Source organism: Zonotrichia leucophrys, chromosome 5 (assembly GCF_028769735.1).
Source record: "Zonotrichia leucophrys gambelii isolate GWCS_2022_RI chromosome 5, RI_Zleu_2.0, whole genome shotgun sequence".
NCBI lineage: Eukaryota > Metazoa > Chordata > Aves > Passeriformes > Passerellidae > Zonotrichia > Zonotrichia leucophrys.
The window spans coordinates 10,288,579-10,315,593 of record NC_088175.1 but is presented as its reverse complement, the minus strand read 5'-3'; the positions used below and the strand labels follow the sequence as shown (position 1 = coordinate 10,315,593).

The 27,015-nt window shown below is 40.7% G+C and overlaps 2 protein-coding genes across 3 annotated transcripts in view; one reads left to right on the top strand and one right to left on the bottom strand.

Annotated features, from left to right (window-relative positions):
* Nucleotides 1–1,323: 1,323 nt before the first annotated feature.
* On the bottom strand, nt 1,324–17,208 carry DDX24 (DEAD-box helicase 24). The gene is made up of 9 exons (XM_064715440.1): nt 16,871–17,208; nt 15,116–15,843; nt 11,752–12,129; nt 9,963–10,116; nt 9,083–9,598; nt 6,922–6,997; nt 6,382–6,570; nt 3,898–4,031; nt 1,324–2,442 (listed from the first exon to the last, which is right to left on the bottom strand). Exons 2-9 carry the CDS (start codon nt 15,834–15,836, stop codon nt 2,223–2,225), a joined length of 2,388 nt encoding a protein of 795 aa, XP_064571510.1. The 5' UTR covers nt 15,837–15,843; nt 16,871–17,208; the 3' UTR covers nt 1,324–2,222.
* Nucleotides 17,209–25,839: 8,631 nt separating this feature from the next.
* Nucleotides 25,840–27,015, top strand: part of PPP4R4 (protein phosphatase 4 regulatory subunit 4) — a 58,351-nt gene continuing 57,175 nt past the window's right edge. For both annotated transcript variants that reach the window (XR_010440517.1, XM_064714773.1), the window contains exon 1: nt 25,840–26,590. Coding sequence is in view for 1 of the 2 variants with exons in the window: in XM_064714773.1 (XP_064570843.1) it covers nt 26,477–26,590 (114 nt within the window). In the remaining variant the exon portion in view is untranslated. The remainder of the gene's footprint in view (nt 26,591–27,015) is intronic.

Genomic DNA, 27,015 nt, shown 5'->3' with positions numbered 1-27,015 from the left:
ACACAGATATTTTTAGGGTCCAATCTCTGCTTTAGTTCCTGTGGGGGTGCAGCATCAGTAGATTTAAGCATTGAGAGTTCATGCAGAGCACATAAGAGGCTGCAGAAGAAAACCAGCCCCAGAGCATGTCCCACAAGCAAACATGAACCATTAAGCATTGGAACAGGCTCTCCAGGGAAGTGGTGCAGTCAGCACCCCTGGAGTGTTCAAAAAACAAATGGATGTGGCACTTTGCTATTGGGCATGGTGGAATTAGGTTTTATGATTCTATGAAAGTGGCAAGGAGGGCACAAATGCCATGCTCCATCCTGGGGAGACTTGGCAAGACAGTGGGCTGAGAGTGTGAGAGCTGGGTTAAACACAGGGAAACAGAAGCAGGTGAAAAACTTCATAGCAATGATAGAAATGAAATAACAATACTCTCACTGTCCTCAACTTAGTTCTCCTCATGATCTCATGGAATTAGAAACTGCCAAAACTTACGCAGATTCAGATGGGGAGATGCTGAGCTCTGTTGTCAGGATCCAGCCTTGATTTTGCTAATGAAATGGAAACAGAAATGCATCATAAGATTCAGAAAAGGCTTACCTGGTCTTCAAACCCTTCAGGATGCAAAACCAATACAGGTTTCCTCATCATAATGTAAGAGTCTGATTAAAATGGCATGCAAAAGAAAATGAGGGTATGCTTACCTTTGTTCAGTTCCTTTTTTCAGCCTTCCTTACAAGGAACTGTCATAAATTGTTTTTATTTTTCTGATGTCACATTAACTCCAAAGATGCATCTCCTCACATGAGAGAGGAAACACAACCTTCCCATCTCTGCTCCCCAAAACTTTCCCCTCTACTCCCAAGGGCATGAGACAAACAGTGCATTGCAAGGAAAGTCTCATACATCATTGACAAGCTCTGTATGCTTATGATTACACTGTCAGAACTCTTCTTCAGTAATGCATGAAAACAAGAGAAAAGCCCTCCAGAGACAGAGGGCTTCAATTATTTACACACATGAAAGAATAAAGAGTTTGCTATTCTCACATAACTAGCAAGTCTCAACTCCACAGACAAATTTCCCTGGGTAGCTGAGTAAATTGGTGATTCTTGTCATGGCAGTGACACTGGTTCATTCCACACTGTTTGAGACACAGAAACTAAGCCTCACCCAGAGCCAGCAGGTGAAGGTTACCTGTCCTCCCACCAATACAGATTCCACTGTCTTATCTTTTGGGTACTTTTCCCCTCTCCTTGCCTGCTAAGTGTAAACAGCATCAGCTATGATGGATTTAGAAATTTCAAGTAACTGAAAACAGACACAGGCTTTGAAGTTTATGGCAGATATAATTTAAAAAAAATTCAAAATATCTTTTTCTGACATATTTTAAAAAACAGTTTAAAAAATATTTGCTTAGATCAGGTTAGAATTATTTAAAAGCACAATTATCATGGAGCAATCTTCAAAAGTGACATTTCAAAACATCATCTCCTCTATTACAGTGAAGATCATGGTTCTAACATGTTTTCAAATACAGGCTTAACTTCAAATATTAATCATGAAAACACTGAGTAGCAACACTTCTCAGAAATTTACACATCTCCCAAAGTCAGTCCTGACTCACTGCCACCCTAACTTTTTTTGCATATTCAAATGCATTAACACAGGACTAAGAGAATGTAACCTCGTGGAGAACAGAACAGAAATATTATCAGAGGAGAAAGAAAACAGGGACATTTAAATAACCAGAACTGTAGATTTACTGGTAACATAATCTGTATTTTCTGCCTTCCATACTGAGCTGGAGGCAGTAAAAGCCAAACCTCCCACTACCACCCTTCCCCTGTCCTTCAAAAACATTAATATTCAAATCAAGTTTTACCATTAGAGTATGCCCACAGTGAATTCCACTCAGTAACTCTTACCCATCTCACAAAGTGGAGTAATTATCAAAACTATGTGAAAACTAATTACCTTCTATTAATATAGAGATTTGTGAAAAAAAATAAGAACATAAAAAACCAAGATCCAAGACAAGATTCAACAGTAACTAACCAGATGATAATTAAGCCCTTTAAATCAGCATTTTGTTTTGTGCCTGCACAACCAATACACAGGCAACATCCTTACACAATCTGTCTTCTAGCTGGGATCCTCCATAAGCACTGACAGCCTTGATTGAGGATAGTCCTTGCTTCTGTCACACTGAATGATCTTGCTGTTATCTAATTTTATTTTATTGATTTCTTCTTCTTGGCTTGCTTTTTGGACATGGCACCTAGAGCTGAAATGCTCTCTGATGTCTGAGGCAAGAGTAGTTTTCCAGACTGTGTTGGGTACTTGGTTTTCATAAGGACTTTAAACAGTGGCTGGGACAACATATGTTTCAGTTGTTTTTTCATCCCCTTCAGCATCTTTTGCTTCTGGCTTTCTTCTTGCTCACTCGCTTTTCTCCCTTGGGGCAGAAATCAAAGATACAGAATGTTACAACATGAAAAAAACTTGCATTGCAGGTGTTTGTAAGACCTGATAAGGGCAGATGCTGACCCCAGCTTTCTCTCTCTAACAAGGTCACTCAACTCCCAGTCATCTGTGACATCTTCAGATCAACCAGGCTGTTCACGAGATAATGAGGTCAAGAAGAATCCTGACTACTGAGTAACCATAGTTAAGGCCTGAACTGAGGAGAAAAATGAAATCAAGCTTGCTGTAAGGTAAAATTGAAAGCACATTACTGAATCTTTTGTAACTGTGTAAGAGGCACTTCACTAAGGGCACGAATGACTGGGAGTTTAATTGGGCTCCAACAAGCCACACAAGAATGAGAGACTGAGTACACTTTAAAGCATAAACTTGGCAAGTTTCTGGGAGGCAATTACAAAGTGTTTCACTTGAGAGTTACAACTTACTTGGACTGGATGTGCTATTTGGAAACTCATTCCAAAACACAGCATACTCAGATTATGTCAAAACAAGACAGCAGAGTGCTAATTATCTGAAAGCACTCCTGAACAATGCAGACAGAGATGGTTAGTGTTTGCTTGCAAAGTGGTTGAGAAGCAGCTAGTCCAGGCATGAATAAAGACATTAATCTAAACATGTTTCAAAATAAAGACATTGGCATCTTAGCAGCTAACAGGTTAGAGCCAGACTAATCTGAAGAGACCTCTGCAGTAACTCTATTCAGCCTGCCTTCAAAGAACTGGTAGGAAATCATACCTACAGCTCCTGAAATAAGAACACACAATGGGGCATCTAAGCTTTGCAAAATTTCATGGCAATGAACAAATAGCCACTTGCAGTTGTACAACCCTACAAATTCTCTCAGCTACAGCCTGAAAAATATTTAATTTTAAAAATGTAAGAAATTATTTACTTCTAACAAACCATCAAAAACCTCATCAACTTCAATATATGTATCGGCCATTTAGCCCACACAGCTCAACCTACTTAAGGCTCACATAATATTTGGTGTTCCCTAGCACTTCCTGCTTGCTCCCACACAGAGCTGTCAGGCTCTTGTCCTGATGCCTGACTACAAGAGAGTGGGAGAGAGAAGCAGAAGTGTGGAAATAGCCTTCTCTATGACAAGAGGGGACAAGACTCAAATCAGGACATACTGGGCTGCTTAGATTACTCTGAAATGTTTGCCAGAAGCTCACCAATTCTGGTCCTACAACATGCAGACTTGTCTGCAACTTGCCAGAACAGTCACACCTCGCTTCCTCAGCTCCAGCTGCACAACCATCCTGAAAACAGCACTAGCACCACGCACCAACAACACTCCTTTCATTCCCCTCAACTCCTGCCCTGCAGCTTTTGAAGCTTCTCTGCCATGGTGAGGCTTCTTCTGGACACCAGCACTATGGGCCCTACTGAGCATATACATGGAAAAACATTTTCTACTTGCCCATCAACATGTCATCATCAAGATCCATCTCAAGAGCCTCTGCAGCTTGCTGGAGCCAGGAGTTGTGCTGCTTTGCCCGACTGTTGAAAAATTCTGCCTTCTCAATCTGCCTTGCCAAGTTCATCCGTTCCTGCAATGAAAGTACATTTAGACATAATGATCAGGTTTAAATGTGGGGTACTTCAGCAGAGTAAGTATTTGAGAGCATGCACTGCAATGCATCTGGGGTGCAGAGACACTTTTGTTCCCTACTCATGTCCCACCTAATAAACACATCATCATTCACTAGTGTTTTCCGTCCTTAGATCCATGACAGAATCTGACTTCTTAAACATCTCAACTACTAAACATACCTGAATGTTAACTCAACTTTCTATGAATGAATCACTATAAACACTTGAGAGACATCAAGAACAAATCATGATTCAGACACCAATCATTTCCAAGTTACATGCTTACATAGTACAGCTTGATCTCAGAGTTATTAGTCTCAGCAGTAAGGAGCAGCCAGTACTTTCATTCCACTCTGAAGAAAGTAAACTCCTGCAGGCCATATGGAAGGAACACATCATATTTTCAGGAATGCACCTGGATCTTATTTAGGTACAGGACAGAATGTCCTGTCCTTCTTCCCAGCTGCACTCAGGTTGAACAAAGATGTCCAGCAAACTTAACCTGACCTGCAGGCTTCCAGCTGGGCCAAACAAATAACTAATTCTCTGTGGAAAGAAAATCTGCACTAACAGAAATTATGAACCAAGTAGAAGCAAGTTCTGCTCTTTGGAATGTGCCTGAAGTTGCATAAAGCAAAATCATGCAGGAATCAGAACAGTCAGGTGTTGCACAGTAACAACAGCAGCCAGGACTGCCAGGGTAATTCCTGCAGAGAGAGGGAGAATTAACACTCACAGTGGACTACCGAGTCAGTCACTTGTTAGATCATTACAAGAAATTTAAAGTAACCTTTTCCATCTCTGTAAAATTTAAGTCCTCTTTAAATCTCTCCTGGTTCAACAATTCTTTTCCTCTCAAGTCAAACCCCTTCAGACTTTTCCTGCACTTGAATGAAGCCATGTAAAAGGAGAGGAGTGTGCCAATGGGACAGACAAAGAACCAGCAACACTTTTAGTCCCAACTACAATGACTTTGTGGTTAAACCCAGGACAAAAACATAAACAAGACAGGACTGTTGCAAGGGCTTATGAGGCTGGAGTCCAGAAACTACAATTACAGAGATCTCTTCTGGGGAGAGAAGCACTATTACAGATAGAGATGGTGACAGGAAGAAGAAAGTGTAGAAACAACATTTATTTGCCCATTAATTGACAGAGCATGATAAGAGCCAACAACTACTCATCAAGAAACATAGAAGGAACCTCTGAAGCAAGACTCTTCAAAATAACAGATCTCTCTCAGTAACTAGTAACATTTAGTGGGTGGAAGGGACAATGGGGGAGATAAGGGTGGGAATCAGTTTCTCTTCATTACTACCAAGAGGAGAAAAAAATGAATCAGTGCTTCCACTGATTTTATTTGATTTTCTTTCCTCTTTCAGAAAGCTGCATTTCCTAACAGAAATACCCTTTCTACAATAAGCCTGAGTTTTGAAACTTCCTGTCATTATTCCCAAGGTGAGGATACTGTTGTTGCCACTGGGGTAGACCCTGGGCTCAGTCCAATCCAAGGAGGTAAGCCTGAATTAAAATACCATGAGGAAGACACCTGCTGCATTATCTGACTGCTTGCACTTTTCCTGGTTCTCAATGACTGTCAAATATTCAGACATTTCTACCCCAGCTGGATTCCTTTAAAATCTAGTATTTAAATATGTCCCATTTGTGTATGACTGACCATCCAAACTGCTAAGAGACATGAAATAGTCTCTTATTAAAGAAGTAGAAAATCTGCAGTGACTAGATGCTTTCTTAAACACACTGTTTTGTAAATTCTAACCATTACCTATCTTCTGCATTAGTGACTGAATCCTCTTAAAAATGAGCAATAACCTAGGAAAGGGAAACACAGTTTGACACATTGGCAGCTGTGGCCTCACAGTACAAAAACTTTCAGAAAAGCAGACAACCCACAACTTCAGATAGGAAGAGGCAGGTGAAGATCACTGAATATCCCTGAACCTGATACTGTTCTCTAGTCTGTTCCTAACATAAGAGGATTTAAACAATGCACTTAGCAGAGACATCCCAGCTCCACAGCCACAAAACATATCCACTTCCCTATACTGTTTCTGGAAAAACATAAGCGATGTCAGTGTTTGAACAACTTTCTTGGGCCAGTTATTGATGAGGAATCATAGATATTGCTTAAAAAAATATAAAGTGCAATTAACTTAATTTTCTAATCCAGATCCTCAAGAGTCAATTTCACCTGAAACCTGGAAAGAACACGACAGGCAATACCATATCAATAATATAAATAAGGAAGCAACTACTCAGGCTGCAAAAAACCTGTTATTTCTTTACCTTAATAGAAGTCATGCACTTGGCATCAACTGGGAAGAATGGCAGCTCTTCACTCTTCTCCAGTGTTTTATAGATTTTCCGGAAGTTGATCAAGTCCTCGGGGCCAATGAGCAGCAGGCTGAGGCCCTCGTGGGCGGCTCGGGCCGTGCGGCCGCTGCGGTGCACGTAGAGCTCCGAGGTGCGAGGCACCTGCGGGAACGCAGAGAACACAACTTTTTATGTGTCCTAAGAGAAGAGTTATAAGGCTGAGTAATTTGACACCTTTGGATATCAAAGGTAAGCAAAAAGCAAGGGGGATCGTATCTATTATGTCATTTCTGATACATAATCACACATTCATAAAGTGCTACCTACAGTCACTGCAGAAATGAGATCTTTGAGTACAAAGCATTAAGGACAGTTAAATGATTTCATCTGTGTACTTGGGACTATACTATATATGGGACCAAGAATTACAGCTTTACAGCATTCAGGATTTGGATCAGCAAAAACTTACATCAAACTAAAATAGTAAAAGAAAAAACATTAAAAATGCTTAACCTGGTAGTGGATGACATGCTGGACATTAGGAATATCAAGACCACGAGCTGCAACATCTGTTGTCAGGAGGACACAGCTGAGAAAGTGACAAAATTTAATGAATGTAAAATTGAAGAGCAAATAATTTGCCAAGGAACATAAAATATAGCAATCAAGAATTCTACCCCAGCAGTTTAAGAAACAGGTTTATACTGTATTATCTGTAGGACATATGCATTCTGTTTGCCCTTACAGAAATGATTCCCAATATACCTAATGGGTGGTCTTGAAACAGTAATTGTTAAAGTAAAATTTAAAATGCATATGTTGCCTTCAGCAGGTCTATTCTGTTACCAATAAGTAAATGCACTAACTTGCTGGATCCTGTTTTCCTATGTTTTTCTTCTCTCTAAGTTCACAAGAATGCTGGAAAAAAACCTGCTATTCAATGAGGAAGGGGGTATATGTGCCTCTGCTTTACACTGCTCAGTGTCTAAGTTCTAAAGAATTTCTTTAGCTTGCTACAACCCCACCATCAACAACACAGTTGATCCTCTGGCAGTACATGTTATTAGAAGTTTCACCAGTTGAGAAAAATCACATTATTAACATTATCTATTTAAATAACAGTTTTTTGGGGGTGAAGTATCTTCTACCAACCTACACTCAAATACACTCTCAGTAATTTAAAACCTAGAAATAAAGGGGGGAGTTCTGTTCTAACAATTACTATTTCTCTTTATTGTTAGACAAAATGAACTACTCAAAAAAGTTGTTCTTTTATATAAGCAGTCTCTACAGAGACAGAAGTAACCCCAGGATATGGAACAGTTTGTTTTAAAAACATCTCCCAGCAACTGAAATGAATAACTTTCAGGTAACGGAAATTTGTAAAGGTTTTATGGCATCTGACTGCATACTCTATTGCTACAAGGTTCAAAACAGAAATAACAACAGAAAATTCTACAGCTTGCAATCTGCAGAAGGGCATGAGAAATGGTCTCATAAATTTCTTTCTTGCCTTGAAAATCTGCAGTCTCTGAAAACACTTCACCTGACCTATGCAAATGCTATCAATACATTTGCCAAGGGATGCTGCAGCTTCACCACAGCAATTCAACCTTTGTTCTCCATGCCTGGGTGTATTAACAAGGAACAAACTCCCAGACAGCACGCAGCAGTTCACAGCAGGACTCAACTGTGAGCCTTCTGCACTATGGAAGTAATGACACAAAAAACCTCCCAAAGGCCATGTCAAAGACAACCCAAAACAATGTCTCCTACAATGGCAGGATGGGTCTGCTTGGGTAAACCCTGGCTGCCCACTACTGCTGAAAGGCACAACTGCCCTTTCTTCTGCATTGCTCAAAGATACTTCAACCCTCAGGATACTGGTTTCTGTAATTAAACCTGCAAATGAGTAATAAGTGGTTAATTTTCTGATGGTTTAGGGGAATACAATAACTTACAGAGGATCAAATGAGCTGCAGAGCACACATCTGGGCAGAGCTGTGCAGGACAGTTCTAAAAAAATGTCTGAACACAAGGGGAGTCACAGCTCCTTCAGCAGCAAAAAGCTCCTAGACCACAGGCTCTCTATCTTCTCTCAAGAGATCTCTAGAAAGATCTCCTCTTCAAAGCATGATGAGCTGCAAGACTGGACCAGGTTGCTCAGGGCTTTTATCCAACTGAGCCTCAAAAAAGTCCAAGATAAGCAGCCTGTTCCCATGCTCAACTGTCCTCACAGAGAAAAAGCTCTCTCATATCCAGGCTGAATCTCTTATTTACACTTGCAGCCATTCTCTCTCATCTTCCCATCAAGCACCACTCTGAAAAGCCTGGCTCCATCTTCTGGATAACCTTTTACTGTGTCAGAGGGCTGCCACTAGCTCCCCACAAAATACTTTTCCTAGGTAATACAAACACCCAGTCCCTTCAGCCTCTTCCCTTGCAGAGCCCCTGTTTCCTGAGTATCTTGGTGGCCTTCCCCTGAACTTGCTCCAGTTCATCACCTTAACTGTGAAACCTCATCCTTAATCATTAATATCTTGGGCTCATGAACAGACTCACATCCTCAGTGAACTCCCCAACCTGCTCCTACTCTAACAGAGTTGTTCCCCCTCACCACCACCCTTCATGCAATTTCTTTTTTTCTCTACTAGGAAGTTAAAAACCAACTCACCTCTCTCGCTCAGCAAATCTTTCCAGGTTTTTCAGCCTTTGCTTTTGGTGCATGTTGGCGTGCAAAGGAAGAGGATCACAATTTAGGATTGTGAGGAGAGAACTGAGGCGTTTTACACAGTCTATGCTGTTTGCAAAGACCATGGTTCTTCCTGGATACTGGAGAAGAAAGTAATAGAGATAATAGTCCTTCTCATTGGTGTTACAGTGGATTCTGGTTTCTGTCAGTGTCTCAACAGTAGCCTCTTTCCTTGTTAAGTCTATTACTTTGGGTTTGCCCTTTATTCCTACTTTTTCCATTAACAATTCTAGTTTGGTCTTCTTGTCCATCTTTTTAGCATTCTTTTTTTGTAAAACTCTTGCAGGAGTCTGATGGACTAAAGTCAAAGTGGCAGAAAAAACAAAAGTCTGTCGTCGAGGGTTATACTGTGAATCATTTAAGATTTCCAGCAACTGAGACAGCTCCAAGAAGTGACCTTTCTCAACCATTCGGTCTGCTTCATCAATCACAAGGCACCTGTCAAGGAGAAAACACACAGTAAAAATACACTTGTGCAGCTAAATGCAAACCTGATACATTTAAGATCAACTTTTCCTGCTAAACACATAAAGGATGTTATGCATATAAAACCAAAAGGAACACCAGGTATGCTGGGGCAGCTACAGTAGTCTTCTGCATTTTTTTGAAAAATCAGGTTTTTACTACTGTCTTTAACTGACATATCCGCTCCATCAAAATAACCAATGTGCATTTCAAGAAAACACTGACACAGAAATAGGTGACATTGTGTAGTCTAAGCTATTTAATCTGTTAGTAAACCTAACCAGTATGCAGGGCTGTCCTTTCAGTATCCAGCAGTTATCTGAAAAGCCACCTTTACCTGAGTTGACGAAGATTTGAAAGATGTGGGTGTCTCTCTTTAACCAACTCCCACAGACGGCCTGGGGTTGCAATTACAATTTCTGGCTTTCGATTCAGCACACGTTCTTGCTTCTGTGCAGCCATGCCTCCTACTAGGATTGCAGTCTTAATGCCTAGAACATATAAATAACAGATTTTATTTCACTCATTTACCAGTGAATGTTTTTATATATATATTTGCTTCATGAAGTGTTTTAAACAGTCTACATTGCAACTTTCAGCAAGCATTTTGGCCAGGAAACTTCAGGGGTTTTATGTAACACTGAGCATACAGAAATGCACTCAATTTTACAGAAAGATTCTCATTATAGTTAGATGCCAGGAATTAGTGCACTGGTCTTTCAACAGCATGAAAATCCTATCCATCGCTGTTAGTTTTGTTTACACAAATTTCAGAGTGTCGTCTTTTCTCCCTTATATTTGCATGGACAAACATATTCCTGTTAAGAATAAGCAGAAGCTCCTTTCAAGAATAAGACTGAGAAACGCTTGTCTTGCTAAATAGCTGCTCATTTGCTATGGAATAATCCTACAAAGTATGCTCCCACCTGATTACTGATTCTTGCACAGTAGCACAGACCTCGTTAGCTTTAAGTAGATTGCAGAGGCACTAAAAGGAGTTTATCTTTGGAAGCAGACTCCACACATGGCTTATTTCACCCTATTTCTTCAAAGAATACACTGGCTCCTGGTAAACCCAATGCTACTGTGCAAGACCCTTACAATATCCCAGCTTCCACTGATTCTCTTCTGGACTACTTGTGAAACACTACAGCAGGTTTTTTTCCCCAAGTGAGTTTGAGGCAATAAAAAGTCCACATCAAAATATTGCCTCTCCTACTGCAGCAACTATATTATCACTTGGGCAGCAGATTTTTATACATAAATAGCACTGCTCCTATCAGAACTGTATGACATAAATTGATTATTTCAGCCTAGCAGTTAAAATAAGCCTTGTAATCAGATGCAGACTGAGGAGCACAGCAGGACATACAGACACCAAAGAAAGATGGGCTTAAAACTAGTGTTTACTCTTTAATAAACAAACAATTACTGGTACTGGAGAAGGGGAGAGAATTGGGAAAAACTCGCTGTCTTCAAAATGTCCTCACTCATTCACTTAACAGATGTACTGACTTCTGGTCTGGAAGGGAAAGGAAGAGGGGAGAACTGCTTTTGTCAGGCACGTTATTTAGTAACACTTCTGTGCCTTGATTGCTGCAGGAGATAAGCCAGACAATCCAGCAATGCTATCTACCCTAAACATTTATGGCCCTAACTTTTTTTTTACTAGACAGAACAAAGTTATACATATACAGTATATACAAGGATTGATATACTTGTTAAAAATGAAATTTTTATTATAATATATATATAAATAAAATTTTATATATAATGAAATTATTAATTCTATAGAGCCTACATTACCCTAAACTAGAACAAGGTTAGCTGTCGCCACGTATCTATTACTGATTCTGTGTTGTGAGAGCATGAATCAATACCTCTTTGAAGGAAGACACATTTTAAAGCAAAATAGCTCACATTAACTGCTTACCTCCATGTGCATCTCACTGAAGAATCTCCATGCATTTCTCACACATCAGTGGTAAAAACTCTAACCCCTCAAAAGTTATACTCATTTTATGATTTTATGGAAGGAAGTGCAGCACACATTCTGGCTCAACACCATTGCCAAGATCCAAACAGTCTACTCTGGCTGTGGAACATGGCCTCTGGGATTTACATACCTGTAAACTTTGCAACTGCATCAATGTGGTGCTTTACTTGTACAGCTAATTCTCTTGTAGGAGTAAGGACCAGTCCTAAAAGAGGTCTGTTTTTATTGGAGCCAAGAGTGAGTGTCTCGTCATTGGAATCAAATTCAACATTTTCCAGCACCTTCACACAGCCTGTTGTGAAAGATGCATCATCTTCATCTCCGCTATCTTCAGCCTGCTGATGGGTTCGTTTTTCTGCTTCATCCTCATTTTCCCATCTTGGTTCATCATGATGCTGATGGGACTCTTTAGAAACACTGTCATTTCTGGTTGTTGAGTTATTTGATTTTTGCCACTGCAGCACAGAGTGAATCATCGGAATTGCAAATGCAAGCGTTTTGCCGCTTCCTAAAAAAAAAAAACAAACAAGAAAAATAACACAGACTGACAAGTCATTTATTTGAAAAGATGAGAAAAGCAACAGCCAATCACACACTGTTCTTAAAACACGGCATTGTAACAGATGCAAACTCATGATCTTTAGAAGACCATAAACTTGCAGCAGTAGCATCTTTTCTCCTGTTCCCTTTATACATCTCCATTCCCTTGTTCCTGGAGAACAGGTATTTTTCCAATCTATAGCAGGTCAGGCACATTTATTTGTTCTAAAAGTGTTTTTAAAAAGCTGCAGTTGCAGTCAAGATATTTTTAAAGAACTGCATGCCCATAAGGAGAATACCATGCCCTAATTGAAAGTTCTAATCAACATTCTCCAAATAAAGGAATAGCAAATGAGGCCAAGGACAAACTGGAATGCACTTGAAGGATTAGCTTCCATCTTCAATGTATAGTCCTGTATTTACAACTTTCTAAGATACTGTATTTTTAAACACTCCACTGTTTAATCTCCTGATCTAGCACTGAGTCACATTTTTATGATCAGAACACATACATCCAATTTAAAAGAGAGAATCCACTTTGGGGAGACAGGGCATGTAAAAAGCAAGTTTAATTGCAAGAGTTCACTGTACTAACTGCATGTTACATCCCGGTCAAATATTCCCTTCTGAACTATCTGTCAGTAATAAAGACATCAGGAAAAGCCTGGTAGCACATCCACCCCAGTTAAGCTTTTCAGATGTAGCAGTTGACTAATCATGAAAGCAGCATCCAGAGTACAAGACACTATTACACCATGCCTGTAATAGGCCACTGCTGGAAAGCAGTCCTCTGGAAATCTCATCTCAATTCCTTCCATATCAAAAAGCTGTAAAGGTTTGCCAATTCAGCAACACAGAATTTTGCCTATTTAAGGGGAGAACCTTAATATGAGTTAATACAGATAAGCCCAGTGTCATCATCCTGACCAGTGTTGCTGCAAAGTCTCGTATCCACTTACTCACCTTTCTGCATGGCTGGGAGTCATTTTATGACTTCTGCCTGCACTTGAAGTGGAAAAGGTTTATAACCTGTATTTAGACCACTTATACAATAGGGGTCTGGTAATACAGAATATCTGTTTTTAAGGTGAAGAGCACTGCTGATTTTGAATTAAATGTAATGCAGTTTGCTGTTGCCAATGTCAGTACTGCACCCAGACAGATTATGGCTGTGATAATCAGGACTATTCTACAGGCACTAGATTCACCCAGAAATTAAACAAATTATCACCTCACAGGACATGTTATCCTTATAACACACAAACCACAGACAAAGACAGGCATGCAAAACTAGGAGGAAGGAATATATTGGTACTACAGTTCAAGCTGATTTGTGCTCTTTTAAGCAGTTTCATATTGTATAATTTCACATAGATTTGGCTCCTTAACCAGAAACTTCACTGGTTCTACACAGTAACGAACAGCAAGGGTTAGACCCACTGCAAAAACAAGCCTTGACATTCCCATTGTCTGATCTGCACATGGATCTACTGCCATATCAAAATCTTCCCAATGTTGCTACTAGAAAAGATTAGTTATTTAATTCTTTATTAGTTCTTTAACTCTGCATATTCCTCCCTCAGGCCCAATGTTAAGAGGTGCTGCAGGATGCAGAAGAAAAGAACTAGAGAGTTTCAACCTCTCCCAACTGCAGCACCTCCTGACAGGCAGTTGTCCAGATCTCCCAGGAACATGAAGATCCGATGGACTCTCTGGGGAGAATCTGGATTTCACTCATGAAAGAATAAATGAGCAAAACATATTCCTACTACCTCAGGGTTATGCAAAATTATAAAGCAACAACACAGCCTGCCAAAGACCATGCATTCCATTCTGCAGCTAGAGAGGAACTTGCTTACCAGCACTGCCAATGTAATTTTTTTGCAGTACAAAAACACCATTTAAATTTTCAGTTCCATTTTTAAAAACACTCCCTGCAGGGCTTTCTAATCTTACTGAAGCTAATAGCATCAACACAGCTTCTAATTAAAATAAAAATGCAAATGACTGCATATCTTATTAGTTACTATACCTTCTTGCTGGAGAGCAGTAAATGACTTTACAGAGAAGCAGTGAGATAAAGCAACTGGAACAAATGAAGACAGTCTAAAGGAAGCTTTTAAACCAAGGCAGCTTCCAATTGTGTTTCCTATCTCTAGGTGTTTTATGGAAAAAATGTTGCTAAAGACAAAACTTCAAAGGTATGAACTGCAAAGTTTGAGGGAACACACGTTCTGGGACTTCATAGCATTAAGTAAACAAGAAGCTGTAAAAAATTTCATGAAGGCTAGCAATTCTCAAAGCATGAGCTGAGCACAAGATGGATGTGAATATACCTCTCAAATCATTGATGTAATAACTCACTTTAAGCAGGGAGAAGGGCAGGTGACAACAAAAAGGCAAAGCCGGGGGACAGAGCACAGGGTGGGCCCGTTTTGCTCTGAGCAGGACCTGAGTCATATTCACACTTAACACTGTGCCCAGGGTTTATTCACTGCTCCACTCTAGAAAGAATTATCTCCACAAGCCTGGGAGCACGTGTTTGGCTGCTGCAGAAATGACCCTGTTTGCTTATTAATTTTTGCAGAGTATCACCTTACCATTCCCTAAACAGGAAACAGTTTGAGAAACAGGAAAAGAGACTTCTGCCAAAAGCACAGAAACTCATTGAGGTTTCAAAGCTTTGCATGCTTTGTAAAGATAGAAGTTTCCACGTTTACAAGCATGTAATTGTCAACATGTAAGTTTACAAACATCTAGCTCCCATGCTTACAAACATGTAAGATTCAAAGTTTTAAAACTCTACTAATACTCTGAATATACAAAAGATGAAAGCTCTTTTATAATACAGAAAAGCTGCTTCTTCTGCATATAAAATCTTGCAGCTATGGGCTACATTTTAAGGAGGGAAAGGGATGCTCCCAGCACACAGGATCGGCTGAACAGACTTGTACCTGTTTCTGCAGCACCAAGAACGTCCATATTATCCCGGATGGCAGAAGGCAAGGCTAAGGCTTGGATAGGAGTTGGAGCACTAAACCCCAGGGAGCTCAAGGCCTGCAGCACTGGCTCAGGTACAAACAGGTCTTTCCAAGCAGACACATCAGCTTTTTGATCAGTTGAGGCAGATAAAACTTCTGTTGTCCAGTTTTTGACTTTTTTAGAAGTAGCTACTGATGGAACAGCTTCCTGTGCTTGAAAATCCTTGTTTTTAGGCACCTTCTTTTTCTTCTTCTTTGGAGTGTCTCCTCTGCTTGACATGCTCTCAGTCACACGTCCACGGTCTTCACAATTAGCTTCTTCAATTATTTCATTACACTTTGCCTCTTTGTCATCAATTTCTGCTGCATTAGGAATACTGCCTTTATCTGTTTGGCTCCTCAAATCTTTGTTTTTCTTTTTCTTTTTTGGAGGAGCAACAGGTTCTTCCACCTCCTCATTGCCTTCTTCAGAAGCACTCTCAGCCTTTCTCTTCTTCTCTTTTACTTTCCCTATTTTGGAAGAACTGACTAGCTTGTACTCTGTGAGTTCCTCCAGGCACACTATATCTCGAAACTCCTCCTCAGCAAACAGATTGGGGTCGATCGGCACGCTTTTCCATTCCCCTACCACTTCAATGCCTTTTCGCTTCAATTTAAAGGAAGATCTAAATCTCCCTCCTTTTCTGGCCTTCATTTTTTACCTAAAAAAGAAACAGAGGGAGAAAAAAAAGCCTTCAAATACAAAGAATGGAGACCACATTGATATTCACGCGAACGGGAATCCATGGAATTATTATATTACTTCTGATTTAGATAGACCAATAACATAACTTATATATAACTTCGAGCTAATATATCATATATATATATATATATGAAAAATGCATGTATTTTATGATAGGCTTTTCGCAAATATTAAAATGAATATTATATGTGTTGTTTTAGAAAGTAATGCTGTATTAATTCTCTTAAGTACTGTGTTAAATGCAGTTTTAGGTTATAAAAATTGTTAAAATAGAAACTATACTATGTAAGATGCTTTGTTTAACAGAAAGGGCTTGCAGCGAGACAGCAGCCACAAGACACTTAAATCTTTCAGAGAAAAAGAATGTATGGCCTTCTTATCGGAAGAAACTAACTTCTTCCCACCTCAAAGGCGCTGTTAGGATTAAAAGGAAGAAGTTGACACTGACCAGACGGAATCCTGTGTTTGAATGGAATTTATGCATCATATATGAATATGCAACGGGCTATTGTTCTTAAGGTTAATCCTTTGTTAACGGGTGTCCTTTTTCGGGCTCGTGATGCCCAGAAAAAGGTACCCGGACGTCCGTAACTCTTTGTTTTTATTGTCTCATATTGCCTTAATTAAATTTGTCCAAATTGTTATTACTCTAATTATGTTACTGTTTTTTAAACCATTTTATTACTATTAAACTTTTAAAAATTTTAAAAACAAGTGATTGGCGTTATTCAGAATAGCTAAAATATAACTTTAGCTATGGCATTACTAAATACAACCGGCAGGCCAGGCCTACTGCGTCCCTCCTGGAACACCTCCGGAGGTAAAAGCAGGACCGCTGGATAAATCCCCTCAGCGGGCCGAGCAGCGCTCCCAGCCCTGCCCGCGCCGGGAAGCCCCGGAGCCGCGGCGGGGCCCAGCACGGCCTCCGCCGCCACACGCGGGAGCTCCGGGAGCCTGCTCCCCCCGCCCCGCCCAGCGCTTACCGCGCTCAGGAGCCCCGGGACAGAGAACGACGGAGAGGGACGGAGGAACACGGAGAGGGACACAGGGACACAGAGCGGGCCCTGCCCAACCCCGGCGTTCCGCTACCGCCGCTGCGACCCGCGTGCGCCCCTGGGCGCCGCCATTGCCGTGTGACGTCACGCACCGTGTGACGTCAGTGCGCGGCGCCGGCCGGGTGCGGTGCCGAGAGGGGAGCGGGAGTCGCGGGCGGGATCCGCTCCTGGGGCGGCTCCGTGTCACCGACACTGCCGCAACACCGAGATTGGCTACTCGCGCTTGCTTGGGTGTGCGTGCGGTGCTGTTTTTAATGCCTTCTACGGGCAGAGTTGCGTGTTGTAAATAGCTGCAGGGAAGGAGCGAACGCCACCGAGGTCCCAGGAAGGGTGTTTTTGCCTCTTGTGTGATCCGTGCGCTTCGCAGCCGGGTCCTGCCGTAGGAAGAGCTCGGCATAAATTATAGTGGAAAGGTTTTGTCTCTTCTAAGAGGTTGGCTGATGTTCAGAAGAGCCTCTTGCTGTGAGACGGGCAGAGTGAGATAAAAACCAGGAGCTTTGGAGGTGATAGAGGTTGGGACAGTAGGTTCTAGTGCAATTACAACAACAGTTACAGTTATTTCTTCTACTTGGTATTTACAGGTCTTTCCTGGTTCTGTGAGAAGATGACAAAACAGAGGATTGTTTTCTCTACCTGTTTTTTTTTCTTTTTAATGTTTGAAGGCCAAGGGCAGAAATAAGCATATTAAATGTTTTCAATGACAGTTTCAGTTCCAGGTAGTCATCACTACTGACTTAGCGATGCACAATATGAGGAGTTTCTCCCAATTCATATTCCATGAGCAAGGATAAAGAGCTTTTGATGCTTGGTCCTGATGTTCTGTATGAGATGAGTTTAAATCAGTGACAGTAAGGAAGTGAGTTCAGGGAGCAGGGACTCCCCTGTAATTAATTTATGATGTAGTTCTTGTAAAATATATCAGTGTAGTTTATTAATAATCTAATTATTAGAGCAGGATTAAGTGCATTTTTTGGCACTACTTAGTCTTGTTAGAATTTTTCCTGAGCTTGTCTGGGCAGAAATATGTACACACCCTTGAATTTACTTGCTTGTAAGTATGTCTTGTGATGTGCACAGTAAACATGTGTCAAATACTTAGGAATTGCCCCAAAAAGTGTAAATTACTGTTCTTCCCACACAGAAATACCAGAGCAATGTGCGTGTGGAGATGGAGACAGTGCTGCTGGTTTTGTGTGCAGAACAGACCCCAGGGAGTAAATTGCTCTTTCCGTGGCATGGAGGACACATTGCAGGAGTTTTCCTGGTGAGGGGATTTTGGCAGAGAGGGGGAGGTCAGGCTGCCAGTCAGTGTCAGGAGGGAGCAGTGTCACTTGTGCCACCAGAGCGAGCGTTGCTGCCCTGTGAGCTGAGGCAGTGACTTTGGCATGTAGCAAAACTCCCCAGGCTCAGCTCTGGGGCACTTAGAGAATTCAGTTTTTTCAGAAGACTCTCCTTCCTTGGTGTGCATGGTTTACATAGTTTACATGGCACCTTTTACAGCCATCAAACCTTGTTTATGGAGTGCTGAGGGGGAGGCAGAGATGGCCAACAGGACTCACTGACAGGAACTGGGACTGCATCCTCATGCCAGCCTTTAGGAAGGCTCCCAGCACTCTTCATGCATTCCTTCATTAAAAGTGCCTTTCCCTAAAGGTTGTTTAGATTCAAATTTGTAAGTGACAAAAAAGCTTCTTTACAATATTTTTCATTTTCTCTCTTCTTTCATTTACTGCTTGTAAGCAAAAGTAAATTTGCAGAAGCAAAAGAAATAGATTACTCTGAAATTCTGGTGTGGTTGACTTAACACTGACACTGAATAAAAATAATGAGAAAGCTTGGACAGAAGAGTTCTTACCTGTTATTCCTAGGTATAATTACATGTCCTTTCGTAGTTGTAGAATTTCCAGCTTTGTCCTGAAAGAAAGATTTATCGTGGAAATTATTTGCCAAATCATGTTGAATTATGCTTTCTAGTGTAATTGTGGACATGTTTTTATGGGAGAAAGGAGTATTCTGATTTTTTTTCTGTAAGAATTCATGTGAGCTGATTTTCTTCTTGATCAGTACTGAGCTCTAGATTCTAGACTGAGGGACTGAATTGCAGGCCCTAAATCTCAATGTGAAAGAAGGGATGTGCCTGTTTGTAATGAGCAATAGCTTCAGAACAGCCTGCACAGACATGGTCACTTTCTCTGGTAATATTTGAGTTGCTTTGAAATGGGATAACCAAGGGAACGAAATATTTGCTCAGTATTACAGTAACAATAATCTTGCTAAGCCTTTGTAGCATTAATCTTTCTGAGTCTTTGCGATCTGACAGAGGCCCAGCTTTGCTATATTGTGACAAGGCTTTGTCAATGAGAAGTTCACCTTCATGTCTAACTGTCAGTTAGCTGTTAAATTCCTGGTAAATACAATTCCATTATCAATAGTGCAGAGTGAGTTCTTAGTAAAACTATAAATGGCAAATGAAACAGGTCTGCTTTACCCCCCTAGGGCTTCTTTAGATCAACAGTTATTTAAGTACCAGGAAACTGTGAATTGAAGATAATAATCTGTATTAATAAGTCATTTGTTTGCATAACTCATGTCAGCACATGCATATTTTGTTATTTTATCAATAGTTTCCAAGGTATTTAAGCCAGTATGTCTGAGAGCCCAAGAGAACTTGAAGGGTTTGATGTCCTCATGACAGAACTTTACCTGGTAACAGATCCTGTTCTTCCCAGCTGTAAATATTCATTCCTGCAGATAGTAGCCCAGGGATGGTGGTTTGGTCCCTACTGTGCAGTATTACATAACAGATATTAAATGTTTTTTCAGTTAATATTTTGATTTTTTATAAAATATGGAAGAATTCTCCTAAGGAAGTGTAAGCCAGAGAATGTTTTGACCAGTACCTTTAATTTTGGGGTTCGTGTAGCTGAATTCAGCACCAGGAACAGTTGAATGTGCATGTCAGCAACTGATGTAGGCTTTCACTTAGTAATCAAATTCTTTGGTTTCTCTCCCCCTTTTTTTTTTTTTTTTGTCTCTTGCAGGAATGTCAGTATGTGCTTAATTACTGATTTTGATAGCTGTTTCTGCTACCAAAGGAATGTCACAGTAGTGTGATTTATATTAATACTCACAGTGCTCTGTGCACCTGAAGGACTTGCAGCTGCTGGCCAGTGGGGGACCTGATGCCTCCTGTGCCTTGCAGACTGTAAAATTTGCTCTTCTCTCTTTTCTGTCATGCAGCCAGATGAGGCTTGTTGTCCTGGTCCTGAAGAGGCAAGGTAAAGCCTTGGTTCTTGGGCTTAAGGCCTTTGTTGTCATTTTCAGAAGTTCTGGAATACTGTTCTAGGACTGACAAGATTTTATGGCATAGCACTATGGAAAAAATAACTCTCTATTGTTAAACCTCATTTGAAAATATATATTCCTTTGCCTGTGCTGCCTTTTTTTCCTTTTTCTCTGTTCTTCCAACTTCACAAGTGCATTTCTTACTTTTGTCAAGCATTATGCTCTCCTTCAGAGAGTGTGTTCATAAAGCCAGCAGAACAAGATAATCTGTAAGGATGAGATTTAAGAGTACTGGCATGTTTAACTCTAGTTGTAGTAGCAAAGACTTCTTCAAGTACAGATTTATCAAAGTGAAGATTTTTCCGGTGATTGAAGAATAGCAAAGACAACTCCATTTAATATGAGAGAAACATTTGGAATGGTTGCAATTGCAGTCAAATGCAGTAGATACTTCAGAATGTATCTTCAAGGGAAAAACGCTAAAGGAAGTTATGAAGATAACAGGAAATTAAATAAAAGTCAATATTGGTTAACCAAGGGGAAATGGGAAATCAGGCCATGTCCCTTAAGAGGCTAACCGGTTTTCTGGGCAGAGAAATAAAGTGCATGTAATCTTGGACAACCTCAAAATATTTTTATTAGGGAAAAAAGGAATAGGACAGAACTTCAAGGGGAATGAAGTTGGCTAAAGAGGAAGGGAAATGTGTGTTTCCTTTGGGGTAGCACATTGGTGTGTATATTGATAGATTAACCTATCAGCTATATGGAGTTTGCTTGAGTTTCTTAAAGTCTTGTGTACTAATCTTATTTAATGAGTAAGTGTTATACAGTATTAAATTTGCTGATGACACAGTTATTAATACAGAGGGGAATTATGATATCAAGGCCGATTGAAAGGACCTTGAGGACCAGTATAATTGGATGAATTGTATTATCCAAAGTACAGCACTATTCAGCTAAAGTAAGTCCTGAGAATGTATATCATTAAGATGGGACTTAATTAATTTTAGGTTACTGTGGTTGACAGTAGTAATTGACCACAAGATTAACTGTGAGCTGCCAATGCAATATATTTGGTAAACTAACTCCTGTACAAATATTCATTCTTTGCAAAAGGCATTATTTCCCAGATATCTTTAATTTTCAATACTATATTCTGATCACCTTAATTCAACACTGTTGAAGTCAAACTGCAGCAGATGCCAAGGGATCTGCTAGGGTGGGCAGGAGAATGAAGAGGCTGTTTTAGGACTGAAAACTAAATTCTGAGTTTAGCTGGTTTAATCCAGGATGAGAGCAGATATGACTGCAGTCTTTACATACCAGGAAAGGAAGAATAAAGTAAAGGACACTAATGTAGGAAAAAACTTGGTAAACTGACCAACAGTACTTTTATGTAGGAAATCTTAAGTTTCTATGACAACTAATGAGTAAAGAATACTTGAAGACAAAAAGTTGTTAATTTTAATATAATATTTGACATGAGTGTGACAGTGTTCATGGTTGTCATAGCAAGGAACTGGACTCATCAGCTTCCTTCTATGCATACAGCAGAGCCAGTTTTTACAACAGAAAATCATTAATTTAAACTTTGTAAAGTAGTTGGGTATTAGGTCCTACTGCCAGTAAAAAATTCATACAAGTAGCTGGAAGATTTGAAGAAAAACAACACTTTCTGTTTTCTCTGTTGTTATTCTATCTTTTTGCATGTGCTTTTAACTGCTTTTGGACAGAGGGCAGCAGATTAGACACTGTAGGAGCACATTCCTAGTTTTCAGAGAAAGGGTGAGCACAATGACTGTGATCTTGCAGATTTTATATGTTACATAAAAATAAATTCAAGGATCTTTTCTGTGTTATTGTAAAATAATCTATTTGATTTTTTAGATATTTTTGGAGGGAACTAAGTTACAAGAAAGATTATGGGAGACCAGGCTACAGATGAAAGCACATGGAACACAATTCAGTGCTTTTCCCTTTATAACCCATTTATTTATATAGCTGTTACAATGAGATGACCAAAATGGCAAAAGAACAATCAAAATTTTTCTGCAAATGACAATAGTGAAATGAAGCAACAGTTTCTTAGCAACAAACTGTAAAATACACTAAATAATATCTTTTTCCTAGTGAGGTTTGTGTGTGCTACATTCCAAGCAGTGTTCTGAAGTAGATTAATATTTTTGACCATGTTTCTTTTACATTATTCTTGTACAGGTTTGCCTTGACACGGAGATTTCCTGAAGAGCCACTGTTCATGGCTACATTTTTACTTGGAGTACAAATAGAATAAAAACAACCTTGTTTTGTAAGGCTAAGGGATTAGATTGAACATCAAAATTGCATTTTTTAAGAGTCTGGTTGACTGTAAAAACCAATTTCAGTCAGAGGTCACTCATTTGGAAATGGTGAGCAACAGCTGCTGCAGCTTTGGCTGTATCTCAGTGGTGGCGAACAGACAAAATCCTGAACTGAACTTCTGCACAGTTCAGGTGCTGAGTCCTGAGCAGAATTGTAATTACACAGTGCATAACCTACATTGTGTGCATTATGAAGTGGTATTTATTTTTTCTTTGGACTGTTAAATTAGGTAAAATGAGAAATGAAGAATGATTTTGGTTTGTTGGGTTTTTATTTTTTTCCCCAACATAACTAAAAAATAATTTGCTGAATTTTTCCTTCTTTTTTGGTTTGGCTATTGCATGAGAAATTCTGACTCTTAATCAGGAGCACACACCTTTTGCCTGAAAGCATTTCTTGGCATGTCTTTCTGTATCCCCCAAACCAGTTCCTCAGCTCCTTCATATTTCAGCTGATTCAGGCATTGCAATGCATTCTGAGACCTCACAAGTTTTCAATTTCTCTGTGAATAGTTTAATTTACTGGTAGATTCTTTTGGTACATGTAACAGGTACGGTAAGAAAAACAGCATTTTCAGAGCAGTTTCCAGAAGGCAGACACCTCACTGCTGGGTAGCAAAGAGAACTGTGCATCTGTCCAACCTGAGAAATCACTTCACCCCAGAATCCTGAGGTAAAGTCAGAGTACCTGAAGAATCCTTCATGTATGTTGTCTTTTTTTATTTTTTGTTTTTATCTTCACCTGCATTGAATTTAGAGCTCATTGCTTTAGAAGGCAGGAATAACACTCTCTCTCTTCTTCCACTAGGTATGGGTGCCACTTTCCCAGGTGCACTGCAGTTGTCTTCCTCAAGAAAGGATTATTTGAAATCAGCCTGGTACCGTCTTTCCAAGGTTACACAGCCCCTGTGTTAAAATGAAGGCTCCAATTCAGTCTGGACTTCATTAAAGCAGCATGAAATAGCTGTTGATTTTAATACAATAGCTATGACAACGTTGGAATGAAGCTGAGAGTAGAGTTTTATTTGAGAGAAGAGAGGAGTGGAAAAGGGAGGAGCTGAAAGCAGCAGCACTGGAAGGGAAGTCATACGTGACTTTAGTCACAGATGAGAATGAGAGACCACTTGCCTGCAGGTTTATTATCAGAGGGGATTCATTTTTGTGTATGTGGTTTTGGAACAAAATATGCAAGCTTTATGTTTTCTGTCAAATGTATGGTTCAAAATATGATATATTTAATCTAATTCCTTCTGTGTTCTTTATTCTAGTCCAGTACTATATTTAGTGGAAAAAAAAAATCTTTTTTCTTAATTCTGTTTTTCATATTTCCAGGATATTTGTAGATATCTTTGACATATCTACAGATTTTAAAGTTAATGGGAATCATGTCTGCTCAGTGTTTCCTGGACTGAGTTAGAAGGACAGTTTTTTAAAGGCAGTAAGAAAGAGATGTTTTTCTAAATGTTTACACATTTATAAAAAACTCTCTTCCTTAGTGGCTTACAAAGTTTATAATAAATGTTATAAAATGTAACATGAGTAATCAGCCTAATTGCATATTTAAACTCTGTATTATTCAGTCAATAAAACTGAATTCTGGAATTCCTTGTTTGAAAACTTCATTGAGTTACTAGTTCAAGGCATTCAGAAGAAAATACCTTTGATTTCAGACGATATCTATGACTCATGAGAACTACTTGCAAGGTGAAATAACCACAAATTGGCTGTGAAAGAACTTGCAAAAAGATTTTCCTAACTGTGTTTGGGATTTCAGTATGTTTTCCTAATACTTACCACTGGCAGAAGACTGCATGCCAGGATTTTATATTTAAGGAGGGAACATTGTCTAAAACTTGTTTTTTATTTCCTCTCATAGAGCTAGTTCCTTACCTACTCTAAGAGGACTTAGGTTCAGTTACAGCTATTATATTTTCTGTCTAATGATGCTCCCTGGTTAAAAAGATTTTGGAAAGGAGATGTTCAAAAAAGTGTTTCTTATTTTGATTCATCATCATACCTTGAAAATGCCAAATGGTTTTGGTTTGCTATTACATAATACTTTAATTACTTATATGTACATTGGATTAGATTTTTCTGCTAATAATTCTGTTGTACATTTGAAATTAATGAAGATCCTCTAATTTTTAATGTTTTACTGGTTTGTCCAAGCACAGGATTTGGCCTAACTGGTAGGCAGAAAAGTAACACATAGGGGACAATGTTTATTTTTTGCTAGATAAAAGCTGAGGTACTTGCCAGTCATAGAATAAAAATTAATACAATTCTGGGCAATATACTACATAGTATCCTATAATATTTACAATTTCTGGAATTACCTCTAATCTTTTATCAGCGAAACTGACTTGGTCACGTGGGCATTTCCCAAGGATAAAAAACAATTGCACCTCTTCAAACGAGCCCTTGTGAAATATTTACAGCTTTTTTAATTCCTGGTCTGAGTGTGACTGATGGGCTCATGTAACCATTGCAAAGGCCACTGTCTAGAGGTCTGGAGAATTACTTATGTCAGTAAATGCTGAGTCTAACTCTGTATGATAATTCTTGTCCTGCATGCATTTTGCATCACTTACGCACTCCAAAAGAAGCTCTCTTACTAAGTTTTTAAAGATTATCCATGCTTATTTGTATATGAATCAGAGGTAATTAGCATATTTTATTTTGAAAAAAGTACTCTCCCTTTAGCCCCCAAGGCAATCCACATTTGTGAGCCAAAATGGTAAAGGCATCCAAGGCCTAACTGCATTCGTCAGGCAAACTATTCCTATTGGAATCTGTGCTGCTGCTGTGAGTGTGAGTGGTGCATAACCTGGGTCTAGAATGCAAAAGGTGAGGACTAAGAATTTATGAAGAGTATAAGTCATGTCTTCGTCAGAGTTTCACAGTTTACTGCCGAAGAAGTATTTTTTTGTCCTTTTAACATTAATATAATTCATTGGGGCAGGAACCTGGTTTGGACTTTTCATTAAAAACAGCACTGTTTTCAGTTTCCCCGGTGTAATTTAATTTGACACAGCGGTGAGACAGGCGACACTGGTGGGGTTCCCAGCGCCCCCGGCGCCCCTCAGGGGAGGGGTCGAGGCGCTGCCGCTGTGTGAGGAAAAGCTCCCGGAGCCGCACGGCGGCCGGGCAGCCCCGCCGGGCCGGGCGCTGAGGGGGCCGCGCCTCCGCGCGTTCCGGCGCTGCTGCGCCCGGCGCTGCTGCGCCCGGCGCTGCCGTGCCCTGCCCGTGGAGGCCGCGGTAGCGCCGCGTTGCCCCGGAGACCGGCTCGGCGGCGCTGGGGCTGCCCCGGCCGGGGGCTGCGGCGCTCACCCGAGGAGGGAGGCGAGGGGCTGCGCCGCGGGACGGGGGCGGGGAGCGTCACTGCACCACAGCGACCGTCCCTCCTCCCGGGCGGGCGGGGAGGCGGCACGCGGGCACCGCGGCTGGGCTGTTTCGCTCCGCTCCGCTCCTCTCCTCTCCTCTCCTCTCCTCTCCTCACCCTGCCCTGCCCTGCCCTCCTGCCCCGCCGCTGGAGGAGCGAGCCCGCGGCCGGGGTCACCGCGGTCCCCGCGCCCTCGCTGCGGACGGGGGTGGCCAGCGACGAGGGCAAACTTGGCTCGAAACTCCCGCCCGCCGAGGCAGCACAGCAGCGGCCGCGGGGGCTCTCGGGGCTGCGGGCGCTGGCCCCGCCGCCTGGCCGCCCGGGCGGAGCGGAAAGTTTGCCGGCAGGAGGCCGGGCGGCGGTGGCGGCCGGTGGCGCTGCCGCAGTGTGCGCGCCCAGCCGGGGCCGCTGCCGGCCGCCGGAGCGCCCCGGGGCTTCGCTCCTGCCACCTGCGCTGCGATGTGAGGCTCGGGGACAGCGACGGCTGCCGAAGGCTTTAGTTATTACATGCGCCCAGTAATCTTCTCCAAAATGGATTTTAGTCATAGCAGTCTTTTTGGATACATAGAAGACCTGCAGGAACTAACTATTATAGAGAGGCCAGTACGCAGGAGCCTGAAGGTATATATACCTCGAAAAAGAACGGTGCTTTAAAATCCATGTTAAATTGGGTCTGTTTTAATTATGCACAGATAAGTGAATAGACCGTTTTTCTAGCGTTTGTTTGGGTTTGTTTATTTGAACAGCACCACGATATGAAACATTGTTCTCAGTCATTTTGTAATAAACAATCTCGAATTCTGTATAGCAGGGATTTGATGTTTTCAGTATAAAAATATTAAGATGGGAACAAATAGATTAGCTTGGGTCTTTAGATTAAATTATATGCAACTTGTTTAATAGTGATAGTGTCTGACTTGAAACTGTACTTCTCTGACGTTCCGTCTTTTCCTGGTGCAAGATTTATGTGATTGAATTTGAAATGTTGGCTGGAGGTTCATGAATAAATTCAGATTACTCATGAAGCTATCCCTGTATGTGTGGGG